Source organism: Pseudopipra pipra, chromosome 2, assembly GCF_036250125.1.
Source record: "Pseudopipra pipra isolate bDixPip1 chromosome 2, bDixPip1.hap1, whole genome shotgun sequence".
Taxonomy (NCBI): Eukaryota; Metazoa; Chordata; class Aves; order Passeriformes; family Pipridae; genus Pseudopipra; species Pseudopipra pipra.
This window is the reverse complement of record NC_087550.1, coordinates 110,319,748-110,332,093: the sequence shown is the minus strand read 5'-3', so window position 1 is coordinate 110,332,093 and position 12,346 is coordinate 110,319,748. Positions and strand designations below refer to the sequence as shown.

The 12,346-nt window shown below is 34.7% G+C and overlaps 1 protein-coding gene across 3 annotated transcripts in view; it reads left to right on the top strand.

Moving 5' to 3' along the window:
* The window catches only part of CFAP47 (cilia and flagella associated protein 47), a 281,915-nt gene that overhangs the window by 83,372 nt on the left and 186,197 nt on the right, over nt 1-12,346 (top strand). For all 3 annotated transcript variants that reach the window (XM_064646845.1, XM_064646846.1, XM_064646844.1), the window contains exons 36-40: nt 1,111-1,245; nt 1,755-1,867; nt 5,992-6,133; nt 6,956-7,044; nt 8,324-8,410. In XM_064646845.1, coding sequence (XP_064502915.1) covers nt 1,111-1,245; nt 1,755-1,867; nt 5,992-6,133; nt 6,956-7,044; nt 8,324-8,410 — 566 coding nt within the window. The remainder of the gene's footprint in view (nt 1-1,110; nt 1,246-1,754; nt 1,868-5,991; nt 6,134-6,955; nt 7,045-8,323; nt 8,411-12,346) is intronic.

Genomic DNA, 12,346 nt, shown 5'->3' with positions numbered 1-12,346 from the left:
AGTGATGGAATCAAACAAATAGAAGATGAGAAATATGATTACATATGCATGTCTGCATTATGCATAAAGAGTATATGAAATTAATCTTCAGAATTACAGGGATAAATGTTATCTAAGAAACTATGGAGAGTTACAGGGAAAATTCAGATCAGTGCCCAGTGATGTACTCACTCTCTAAGAAGGTTAGAGAGGGAGCTGTGTGAGAACTGCTGGGAGTAGGATGTGCTGCTTGGCTGGGCACAGGGCAGGAGAACTTTACCTTTAAAACTTCAAATAAATCTTAACGTGAAAGTAAAACTTAAATCAGATAGTTAAGATGATAAATATGTTCATACATCTCTCTTGCCACACTAAGACAGTCTAGAAGTCAATTTTTTTCTCCTTTTTTCAGTCTGTGTGGCTAATAGTTCTGCCACTCTCTTTAGTGACTTACCAGAATTGCTGAGGATTGAAGCTTTGATATGTTTTGCAACTGCCATTCAAGTACTTTTCTGTAAATCAAATATTTAAGATGTAGGAATACTCGCTACCTTTTGTAAAGGAATTTAGTATCTGTGATAAAAATAACTATAAAGTTTTTAGTTGGATGGTGACATTGTCTTCATAAACAGTTGCAAAACTGCATGTAGGAGCATTTGGGCTGGTATTTTTCATAGTAAACTGAAAGACTTTACATATATATATTTTTTTAGCAATAGTAAAGACATATGTTTTCCAAATAGTAAATTTTACTTGCTTTTTTGGTTATGCTTAATTTTAATGAAATTAATGTCTTTTTCTGCTGAAATGTGGGGAAAAAAAGGTAGGTTTAATTTTTAGCCTGGTTTTATTACCAGAGCATGTCATCAATGATCACGGTTTTATTTTGTCCACTAACTAGATTCATGTTCATATTAGCTATGGGCATTATCCAGTTATTACAGGTTAGATTCCCAAATTTCCCAAATCTTCGTTCACGAAGCCCAGCCATGACAATGACAGGTTAGATTGAAAATATTTGTATAGTAAAAATTACCTTAAACTTTTTTTGTTCTTCATATCTCTAAACTATACAGGCAAAATTTTAACTCAATATCTGGTTATTTTTTCTTTGTTTGTTTTCAATATTAGGCCACTGATATCAGTGATCCAAACCCAGTCATGATGCTTATTTTGTGTGTCTACCTGTATGAAGTTCTCCCTGACTACTTGCCCAAGAACACTATAGAATTTACAGGTGCTCTCCATGCAACTGTTATTAAACAGGTACTGAAACCATTGAATTTAGATTTGTAGTAGTGCAATGTTAAAACATTGTATGTATATATGTGTTTATATTATTCATATACTACAAAAAAGAATTAAGAAGTTTCATGTCAATTGGCTGTTAAATACAGAAGATGAAAGCTTGCATCTTCTTTTTATCTCTTCAGTCTTGGGATTTCACTTCTGCTGCTGTTTTTTTCCCTATGCTTGTAAGCACAGTAAAAAAACTACAAATTTGACAAATCTGAGATCAAAGAGAGGAATAAGAGATTAACAGGCATAGGACTGCAGCGTACACTGCAAAAAGAATACTCTGAAAAATTAAAGTTGCATAGTCTGTGGGAAGTCTATAGTCCTTTGGAAGAAAAATGATCTACTTAGTTATTTGAAGTGCTTTCATATTTTTTTATATTCTTACTTTGTATTTTGGAATTTAGATGCAGAATACACCTATTATACTCTAAAAATCAAATAAAAATAGGCTGATTTTGTTGTTGTTGTTGCAATAGGTACGTCTGAAAAACCCAAGCAAAAAACCTTTGATATATGAGGCTATTCTTAGGGGAAGAGATGCTGATGATTTCTCATTACCTAAAGGAAACACTGTCACCATTACCCCTAAGTAAGTAATGACATTTTAGTATTATTATTGAGTTTAGCATTACAGAAATATAAACCTACTTATTTAAGTGTGATAGAACACTAGAAATACGTTCAACTACAAACAGGACAAAATCAGTCAGGATAAAGGTCAGTATTTTTCTCCTTAACCTAGAACAAATCTAGAGTTATATTTCAGTGGATACTTTCAGTTTACCTCAATAGGGCTTTAAGAGCAGAACATAAGATCATTAGAGGAGTCATCTCTGTCCAAAAATTTTTTTTCCCCAATGTATCAAAATCTTTAATTTTCAATTTGAATTTCCTGTTGTTACATTTTGGTTTTTTTCTCCAACTAAATTTGAAATACCTCCTCTGAACTGTATTCACAGTTCTTAGATCAATGCATTGTAGATGCATGAGCATGTAATTTTTTTTTTTTTTTTGAGATTTCACATCCTTCTTCTTAGTTGAAGATTGGCTGGAAGTTTAAGAGGACATGACATAGATTTGATAGTAGTGTTAGACTACTTCTTTTTGCCTCCGTCCTCCCTCCCTGCCTAGACAGATGAGATGTAATTATTTGTATATCTGATGTTTCTGAGAGCCATCCAAGGATTTTTGGAGAGACCTAAGCTTGGGAATGCATTAGGTTGTTATATTTTTGGTAGCAGAAATACGGAATATTGCCATCTTTTTGGTTTCATTCATTTTGCTCTTTCTGTCTATGTGCCTTTATGAATAGAAACAGGATTTTCAGTAATCCCTGCTTAACTAGTGAAGACAAGAGGGATGTAGCAGTGACTATGGCTGTCAGGAGTTTTTAAGTTCATCTGCAAGACTTTCTTTTACAGATAAAATGGATTAGAGATTTTAAAAAGGAAAACAAAGCTCAACATTTGTATGGAAATAAACTGTGAAGAAGAAAAAAATTTGCAAATATAGATTGTCAAATTCAAGAAGATTCAACATAAATACAGTGCTCTTTAAGGATGACTAATATTTCAGTATTAAATGACATGCCTATTGTAAATATATGCAAAGAAGACAACAAATAATTACACGTTTTCAACAAACTGTGAGGCTGATTTGATTCCATTTTCTTTACAATTACTTCAAATAAGAATTAGCATAAAAATCTAATCCTTGAAAATATCATGTGTTTCTCTGAAAGGTCAATGCTATGGCTGTTTTTCACTTCACCTTTAAGAAAAACAACAAAGTACAAACAAAGCAAAATCAAGACACAATTAAATGTGCATAAACTTGTTGTTGAGCTGTTTGGCATTATATATAGCAACAAATATTTGAAAAATTGCATATAAATAAAAGCTTGTGAAAATGACAATCATGCACTGGTAACTTCTGCAGAGTTTATCATAACTTAACCTTACTTGTAATCATGACCACTAAATGAATAATAGTTGTTTTGTAATTAGTAGCTTTCTTAATATTCTGATGGAATTGTTTGAGAACTCCAAAAGTTGGTGAGATGTGTGGAAATCTTGCAGGTTCTTTGTTAGGTCATAATATCGTGGGGGGTCTGGTGTAGCTGAGTGTCATATCTTGCATATAGATGTAATGTAATTAGTGTAATTAATCTTTGATCTGACAGTCCCACTCTCTAGGACACTGCACAGTGCTATATAGACTTGCAGCTCACAACAATAATAGCATAAATATCTCTAAGCTCTCTTATATGGTGTAGACACGCCTATAAAGTTACTCAGTGTGGGTTTCTTACCAAGAAAAATGGTGAAAATTACTTGATCAGTATTTCCCTGGGAAAGCGATTTGTTTAACTACAAACAGTATAGAACAAAAATCTTTTTATAAAGCAATACCTTGAAGCTGGAGCTGTAGAAATTCAGACTGGAGGTAGGGAAAGTGATTAGCTACTGAGGGAAAAATACTATCGAAATGAAAAATTTAAGAGTTTTGCAAAGTGCAGAACATTGAAAATAGTGCAGGAAGTGACCTCAGAAAGTTACTTAATCCAACCTTCTGCCACAGATAATATGGGGGTGCTTTCTCAGAAAAACACTTCTCCCAAATGGTAGTTATCAGAAGCAACTGAAGAATGATTGGCTTGCACATGATGGCCTGCAATGTATAACTACTTTAGGTTGTGTTATCTAATATTTTCTCTTGGCCTTAAACTCTGCAAATTTCATCTCTTCAAGCAACTCTTTTTTTTCCTACACCAAAGTATAATGAATAGAAGCATGTACCTCCTTTTTTGAATGGTGGTACATGCTGATCTGATAAAGAAATAAAGAATCTTTGACTCCTACGAATGAAGTGGGTGTGGACAGAGCTAATTATAATAGTATGAGAGTGAACAAGCTTATAGAACAATTTCATGAGCTGAATTTGATATAGATTTGCTACAAATTTGAGGCTTAAGGGTCTGTTATTCTTCTGATCTTCCCCAAGATTTTTAAAAAGATTTTGGTGTTCTATTTATCACCATCTGATTCTCAGGTGCCAAGGTAGTTTTTTCTCCATTCTGTTCCATCATAAGAATTAGGTAAAGGATGTCCCAGAAGTTTCCTTGAAAGCAGCTGTCATCCAGGGACAAATCCTGCCACTACTACCATCAAAATAAGTTTATAGAACTCCTGCCATGGTTGTGATGGTTCAACTTATATGAAGAGATGTGTGCATTGAAATCACTTGGAAAAGTAGCTTTTATTATCAAATTTGTGAACCAAATGTAAATTCACATGATTCCATTGAAGACATGGTATGCTGAGTGGTATTATAAATCCTCTACTTCACCACTTACTTGTTTAAGTATATGTACATATAATATATGATAGGCATATTTCACATACCACTGTTAGTTAGTTGTTTGCCTCTGTTTTAGAATTCCCAGTTGTCAGAAGACCAATAAATCAGACATAACTTCCCTCTGCCCTCTATTTTAATTCTGTTCTGTCAGCCTGCAGAGTTCCTATTAATTATTTAATGAGGAAGGCTGATTTAGGTTGAGGAGAGGTTTCCTTTTGACTTCAGTATTTGCCATATCTTCCAGAAAGACAATTAACAAATCTGCAGTTTATAAATATAAACTTTTCCTACATTGGAAGAATTTCTTCAAAAAATATCAACCTGAGTTAATTAAGAACTGTAAAGATTTTACCATAGGTTATTTTCTTTCTGCCATCTTTTTCATACAGTTTGTTGGGGGGAAAATTTTAAAATTTCATTAACTACATAGAATGACATTACAATGAAAGTATAAACCAATCAACTGACTTTTTGGTATATATTTTGGGATATTCTTCTTATAACTCCTAAAGTATAGGTCTTTTTCGTTCAGAGGAAGCTCTCTCTGCTCTGGTCATATGTGTAGAGAGGCAGAATACATTTAGATTCTACTACTTTTGGAACAGTCCTACATACTAATTTTTCTGACCTTCATGCCTTCTTAAGGCATTTGTCTCAAAAACAGAGAGATATTTCAAGAGCTTCAAAGTGTGAGCTTCAGGCATTAAACTTTTCTTATTGTTCTTGCTTAATTGAAGGACTGATGCAAATAAAGGCTAAACTTTTACCTAGTCTAAATTCTCAGTCTATGTGGTCTCCCCTTCTCTAGTTTTCCCATTAGAGAGGGGCTGTTATTTAGAGAACTTTGGGGTTTTTTGCCTCTTAATTACTCAGCTTTACTAATTATTCTGAAGGGGTTTTTTACCAATTTCTTTCTCAATCTTCAATGAGAATTTGATTAAGGACATCTAGATCTGCCTCACAACTTGCATAACAGGATGTCTGACTGTTTAACTCAGAAAAACTTATTCAAATAGAGGAGCATACATTGAATGGGTTGTTTACTTAGGGTGGTGCTGTAAGGAAAGAAAACTTCCTGTGCTAGCGTGTGAGGGAAGAAAAATTAAGCTGCATTCTAATGTCATAAAAAGCAATAAGGATTTAGTATTATTCTCTATATAGCATTTTATTAGAATGTTTTAAGATGCTCTTAGGCAGAAGATTCTATTACCACAAAAGATTTCAGAAGAAACAATTTACTTTCTTTTCTGGGCCCCTTACCTTACAAAGACTCTGAAAAGTGCTCCTGAAATTACATTTCTGAGTAATTTCTGAGTCACAATTTTGTGATTTCCCCCTCCCTCCCTCCCCCAGGAAACAGGCATCTATGAATGTGGAATTCACAATTCGTTTCCTGCGCCCTGCTGAAGCAGTGTTGCTACTGACCTCACACGGAATAGATGCTGCCACACTGACATTCTCTCTGAAATCTGAAGTCAAGCATATTGAGCCTGCTGTAAGTTTATGTGTGTATGACTGATATTGTCACAAGAAATATTGTTATTCTCTATGTTATTTCAAACAAAAATGAACTGAGGTAAGAATGAAAATGTGAGTTGCCATCAGCTTTAGCCTTAGACCTATGAATTTTAAGATGTCCAATATCAGTCTATGTACATGCAGAAAAAACCCTAGAGGGTTATCTAAGATTCGTGATCTGGATACAATATAAATTGCATTTAGATCTTGAATAAATTGTAAAGACTTGCACTGATTTCTCTGTAAATAAATCTGGAATCCTTTCAGCTTATGAATGCTATTGGAAATTCCATTATGGAGGGGTTGATATGCTTCAGGCCAGTGATTTCAGTTGTCACATGTAGAAGGATTGCAAATTTTCATTAGATGTTTCTGGGTGTATTTATGCTTTTTAACTATAGACAGTGTGTAGTGTTAAGATATATCCCAGAAATAGTCAGAGCAGATACACATGTGATACAAATGATGTTTATGTGATTCTTTTTTTTTCTTTTTTAATTTTTTTTTTCTCCTTACTCTCTGTATACTATAGGAATAGACACTGATGTTAGAAAGAAAGGTTGGGGCAAGAGAAAAAATAGGGAACATGTAAAGATAAGGAAGGAAAAACCATGATAACTTGATTCTTGGCCTTGTGTTATCATTTGGGAGCATTTTTAAAATGCAGTGAAGTTTAGTGCTTGTTTGAAAGAAACCCAGTGGTCAAGGGTTCTATTCTTCTTTGTAATATTTTCCTGCTTGTTTGCATATGTAGTTTAGCAGCTTTTTCATATTGGTGTAATTTTTTGTTCTCTTTTAGGGTGTTACAAAGTGCAAATCCCCATGTTATGAGCTGAAGAAAGTTAGCCTAAATGTTACTAATCCCTTCAAAACTGATGGCATATTCAGGTAGACAATGCTGTAAACACAAATCTTTAATGATCATGCTGTTTTATCCACTCTTTTGCATAATTTTCTTCTTCTTCTTAAAAATTTAAAACCTGGAGGTTAAATTGTTACAAGTACTATGAAGTGGAAGCTATCATAATGAATAAAGAAGATAAATAAGCCTTAATTGAAATCCATCTCAGTGTAAGCAATAAAGCTGGAGCTTTAATCAAATGGAGTTCATGAACCTTGCTTGTATTTTTGTGTTTGGCTGAGGTCCAGCAGATTTACAAAGAGAAACAAGCTCTGTTAATTAATTGTTGGTTATTTTTTCCCCCAATCTGTTTTATCCTGCTGTTTAAATTATTAAGCATGCAAAAGAAAAAAAAAATGCTTTAGCCTTGGGGCTTCCATCACTATCAGTTAATCTAATTTTTAATTTGTATTCATTATAGATGCAACAACTGCAGTTATAAAAGTTGCTTTCCTTAATACAAAAGAAATAGAGTGCTGTGCCTCTTTAAAATATATTTATGTGATATGACTCCTTATTTTGTCTTTAGTCTATAGAACTAGGAATTGGTTCATCTCATTCATTTATTTGCAAGAACTATCTTCCATAAGATTTTAGACTTGTTTTTTTATGCAACATGAATATATATGTTGCATAAGTTGCAAATTAAAATTCTCTTTCCCCCACAGAATAGAATTGGTCTATCCAAATAACAATTACAATCCTGTAACAGGACTGTTTCCACTGTTACAGGAATGCCCTCTGGCATAAGCCTTGTGTGTGGGAATCATATGAGTTTATTTAGCTTCTGTCTTTTTTAAAGTCCTTGAGGTGGTCAGTGATGTTGCCTGTAATCAGTCCTACGGTTTGGATAACTCTCTTGGAAATAATTGATGAAGTGATGAAGTGATTTAGTTTTATGTGCATCATTCAAAAGCTGCCTGACAACTACCAGAAGTAATTATCAATCTGGCCAACATTTGAACCATTAATCTAGAATAAAATATTTTTTATATCATGTTTCCAGTGATTTCAGGAATCTAGTGTTTCATCAGGGGTTGTATTGTTTACTTGCAAATAACACTAGGAAACACATTTTCTGATACCAAGGAAGTAGCTCTTTTACAGGAAAACGGGCTAAACCGCTACAAGTATTTTTAAGGTATCTCCAATTAAAAATAATAAACTTCTTTACTAATCCTGTGTTTAAAAGTTAGAATAAACTGAATTTTTTCTGCATTCTGCAAGTTAAAAATGAGGTCATTATGGGTGCTTGTCATGCTTCAGGGTCGTTTTGCTGGAATCCACACGTAGTTTCATACAGCCAGAGCAAGTGTATCGAGCCAGGAAATTAAAGAAAGAGCAAACATTTAGGTAAGTTCCAAATAAAAATTGGTAATTGTAAGATATTTTATTATACAATTCTATTAGTATTACATATTTGTGTATAGTTGTGTGCCACCTGTTGTAAAGAGTTATAGGTTAGAATGTGGAAATACCATAGGAGATGCCCAGCCAGTCCCCAAGCAGCAACCATTGGCTCCTGGCCAGCTCTGCCTGGTTTATATACTGAGCATGGTGTTCTGTGGTATGGAATATCCCTTTGGCTAGTTCAGTTCAGCATTCCTGGCCATGCTCCCTCCTGGCTTCTTGTGCATCTGCTCACTGGCAGAGCATGGAAAGCTGAAAAAAACTTTGATTTAGGGTAGGCACTCCTCAGCAACAACTAAAACTTCAGTGTGTTATCAATACTTTTTTCATCCTAAATCTAAACCACAGCACTGTACCAGGTCCTAGGAAGAAAATGAACTCTATCCCAGCCAAAACCAGGACAGTACTGTAAAAAACCCTTGTAAACAGGTTGAATAATTCATTAATTCTTTATTTGATAATTTAAAATATTTCCCACAACTTGAGTCATGTAATTTCTGAAGCTCATATAAACATTCAAAATCCTGAGACACTTATTCAAGGGTTATTGGGAAATATCTTAAACTACTAGCTCATCAATACTGGAGGTTCAATTGTAATCATAGGGATGGTCCAAAGCCATGTTGTGAAATGCAGACTGATTTTCAGTTTCCTTTCTAAAAAAATGTGAAAGAAAAAGAAAAATTTAAAAACTGAAAAGTAATGACCATTTCAATATTAAGAAAAATTATGCACTTATTTTAACTTAAAGTGATTTTCTGAAGTGTAATTTATACTATGCTCTCTACTGAATTAAATAAGTATGTAATCATTATTGATATTGAAAAGGATTTTTCATCATCCTGAATATTTCATCTTAATTATCTCTAGAAAATAAATCAGTCTAAATAGTGTAATTTTAGTCACACTCTTACTGAAATTAATTTGACGGCATTTTATGTCTTTAGAAATATGCAGTACTGATTTGTTATATTTTTAGATGTTTCTGTCATCTGTGATAACAGAAGCCACTTAGGTGCTTTTTTTTCCAAAGTTTTTCCATTTTCCTGAGTGGAACAAACTTCTGAAATCTGTGTTAAAAAACTAGTATAACTGATCAGTAAGAAGATTGTGCCTGTCATCATTTTTATTCTTTTGATAAATCCAGAAAATGCCTTCTGCAAAATGGGGACCTGTTGCTCTAAATGCTCCATAAGCATAAAACTACCATAAAAATCAGTGTTTGCCCTGTAGGTAATGCTGTCTATGTGATTGATGTCAGGATCAAATCATGCAAATGACCACTTGGTCATCCGAGCAGGTGCAGGTGGGCTCACAGCTCCTTCTGCATCCTCATTCTGTGCCTCCAGATGTGTCAGACACACTTTAAACCTTGCTATAACAAGCTTTGCTTGGCAGGTGACCCTCTTACCTACCAGCTTTCCCCTCTGGCAAAATCACAGACACCCAAAATGGTGACATTCATACTAAAAAGGAGACCAGCCCTTTGGTCATTGTGACATGGGCTCATTATACTGTGGCTGGAAAAATGGCCTAGTCTGCAGGTAGAGCCCCAGTGAATTATACCCTTGCTGGGATACAGCGCTGTCTAAGCTAAAAAATCTAACAATAGTCCATGCCATTCAGTGGTGCAGGCAAGATCTATTTGTCCATGGGGAGCAGAATGGTGTGTGGTGAGAAGGATAGTGTTTTTTCATCCATTCGACATAATTTTTCTTTGAAGTATGCTGTGATACATGTGCCTGGATTTTTTCAAGTTATGCACTTTTCTGTGCTTTTTTAAGCCCTTGAAACTTCAATTTTTGTCCTTGGTCTACATCTGTATGCCAGCATGGTATGCTCACTGTGCAAGAAAGAGAACCAGGTGGAGTGAAGCACGACATACGGCCCAGAAATTATAGTGTAAAACTATCCATAATTTTAAAGCATGTTGGCATTTGAATCATGTCCATTAGAAAGAAAACGAAACAACAAATGACAGTAAAAGTTCAAGGTTGCATTTAACAGCTATTTTTTCCTTCATAGATTTCCTTCTGTAAAACTAGGAAGTGATAAAGATATACTAATGATTCACTAATAGTCCTATTCTAAGACCATGGCTTAAGCAGTTTAGCATTTGCATTAGTGTCCATGAGTCATAAGGATGGTTCATGATTGCACAAGACTGATTTTCAAAAAATGTGGATAAATGTTTTTACATTAAAATTTAATTTCAAACCAAAAAAGAAACAATTAATGAGTGAATTTCGAATCAATCTTTGCACTGTATATAACTTCTTAATGTTAGGTTATTTCCCTTTTTTTTAAAACCAGAGATAGTATCAGGAATTCCAAACATTTTTAATTTTCTGAATTTTATTCTTACACTTTTTGTTCTAAGCAGTTTCATGTGTCGAGGAAAGAGGTATGTTATACACAATACCTGTACTTTCTTAGTGAAATGAAACTCCACAGTACCTCTGTGTAATATAGGTTATGAGATACAGCATTAATACCCATCATTTCATAAGATATGGTTTACAAATATGCTATCAGGAGTCATTGCAATTCTGGTTATTATTTGATATAATAGAAATTCATCTATTCTAAGCTGTACTGTACCTATTTTGGGAAGCTTTTGTTTTAGTTTTTATCCTACTCTTTGTTCTGAGATCAGAAACTGTCCTGCGAAGCTTGAAAACTGGCAAATATCTTAGATGTGAGTTTTGTCTTTAAATGTTTCAGTATTTTCAGTGCATTATCAAGCAGTTCCTTGTATTCCTCCCCTCTAATAAGACATTTGCTTGCTGCTAAAGTTCTTGTCTCCTAAAATTCATTGATTATGTTGCTGGTCTGTGAAATTCATATTTCCCCATGGTGTCTGGCACTGTTTTTTCCCCTCAGTAATATATAAAATCTGGAACTGTAATTGACTAAAAAGATATTCTAGTAAATTCTCCTCCAGATACATAAAGCAAAGTGATTTTCTCTTTTTCTTTTTTTTTTTCCTGCAAATTTGTTGAATGGAAAAGAGAGTTATTGGCTTGTTTGGACTCTGAACTAAAGAGTAAAGGTGTACCATTACAGAGGTATAGCTAATATGACATGATGTATGAACACTATCTATGTTGACTGCATAATGATTTTACTTTTCATCTTGATTTTTGTCATACCTGATAACATGGCAAGCCCAGCCTCTTGGTGGTATTGTGTGGGAACAGGTATCTGACAACTCAGAGGTGACAGCTACTAAACTGCTGCACAAGTGTGGAAGTGGGTTGGAACTAGATAAACTTTTAGATCCTTTCCAATCCAAACTGTTCTATGATTGTAATTTGTAATACATGATTGAATAAACCACAGCAGAATGTATTCACACCTCTCATTTCTCTGTCTCAACCAGGTGTTTATACCAAGCAACTGAGAGGTGCCTTCATAAACCAATCCTCACCTGTACCATACAGAACTTTTTTTCATTTAATGCACAGTAAAATAATCTTGCTGTGGAAGGGACAAGTTATGTTTGTAAAAAAACCAAAAACAAATGAGAGACAGTTTAAGTCATTTGGTCTCTCTTTATCTTTTTTATGCCCACCCCCAGCCCCCTCTCCCCCTTTAAATACTGAAAGACCACAGCAGGGTCTCCCTGGAGCCTTCTCTTCTCCCAGCTATCTTCATAGGAGGGGTGCTCCAGCCATTTTTGTGGGCTTCCTCTGGACCTTCTCTACGTTCGTGTCTTTCTTGTGCTGAGGACCCCAGAGGTAGATGTAGCACTGCAGGTGGGGTCTCACAAGGGCAAAGCAGAGGGGGAGAATCCCCTCCCTGGCCCCACTGCCCTCGCTGCTTTGGATGCAGCCAGGACAGGGTTGGCTTTTTGAGCTGCTGCTGCACATTGCCAGC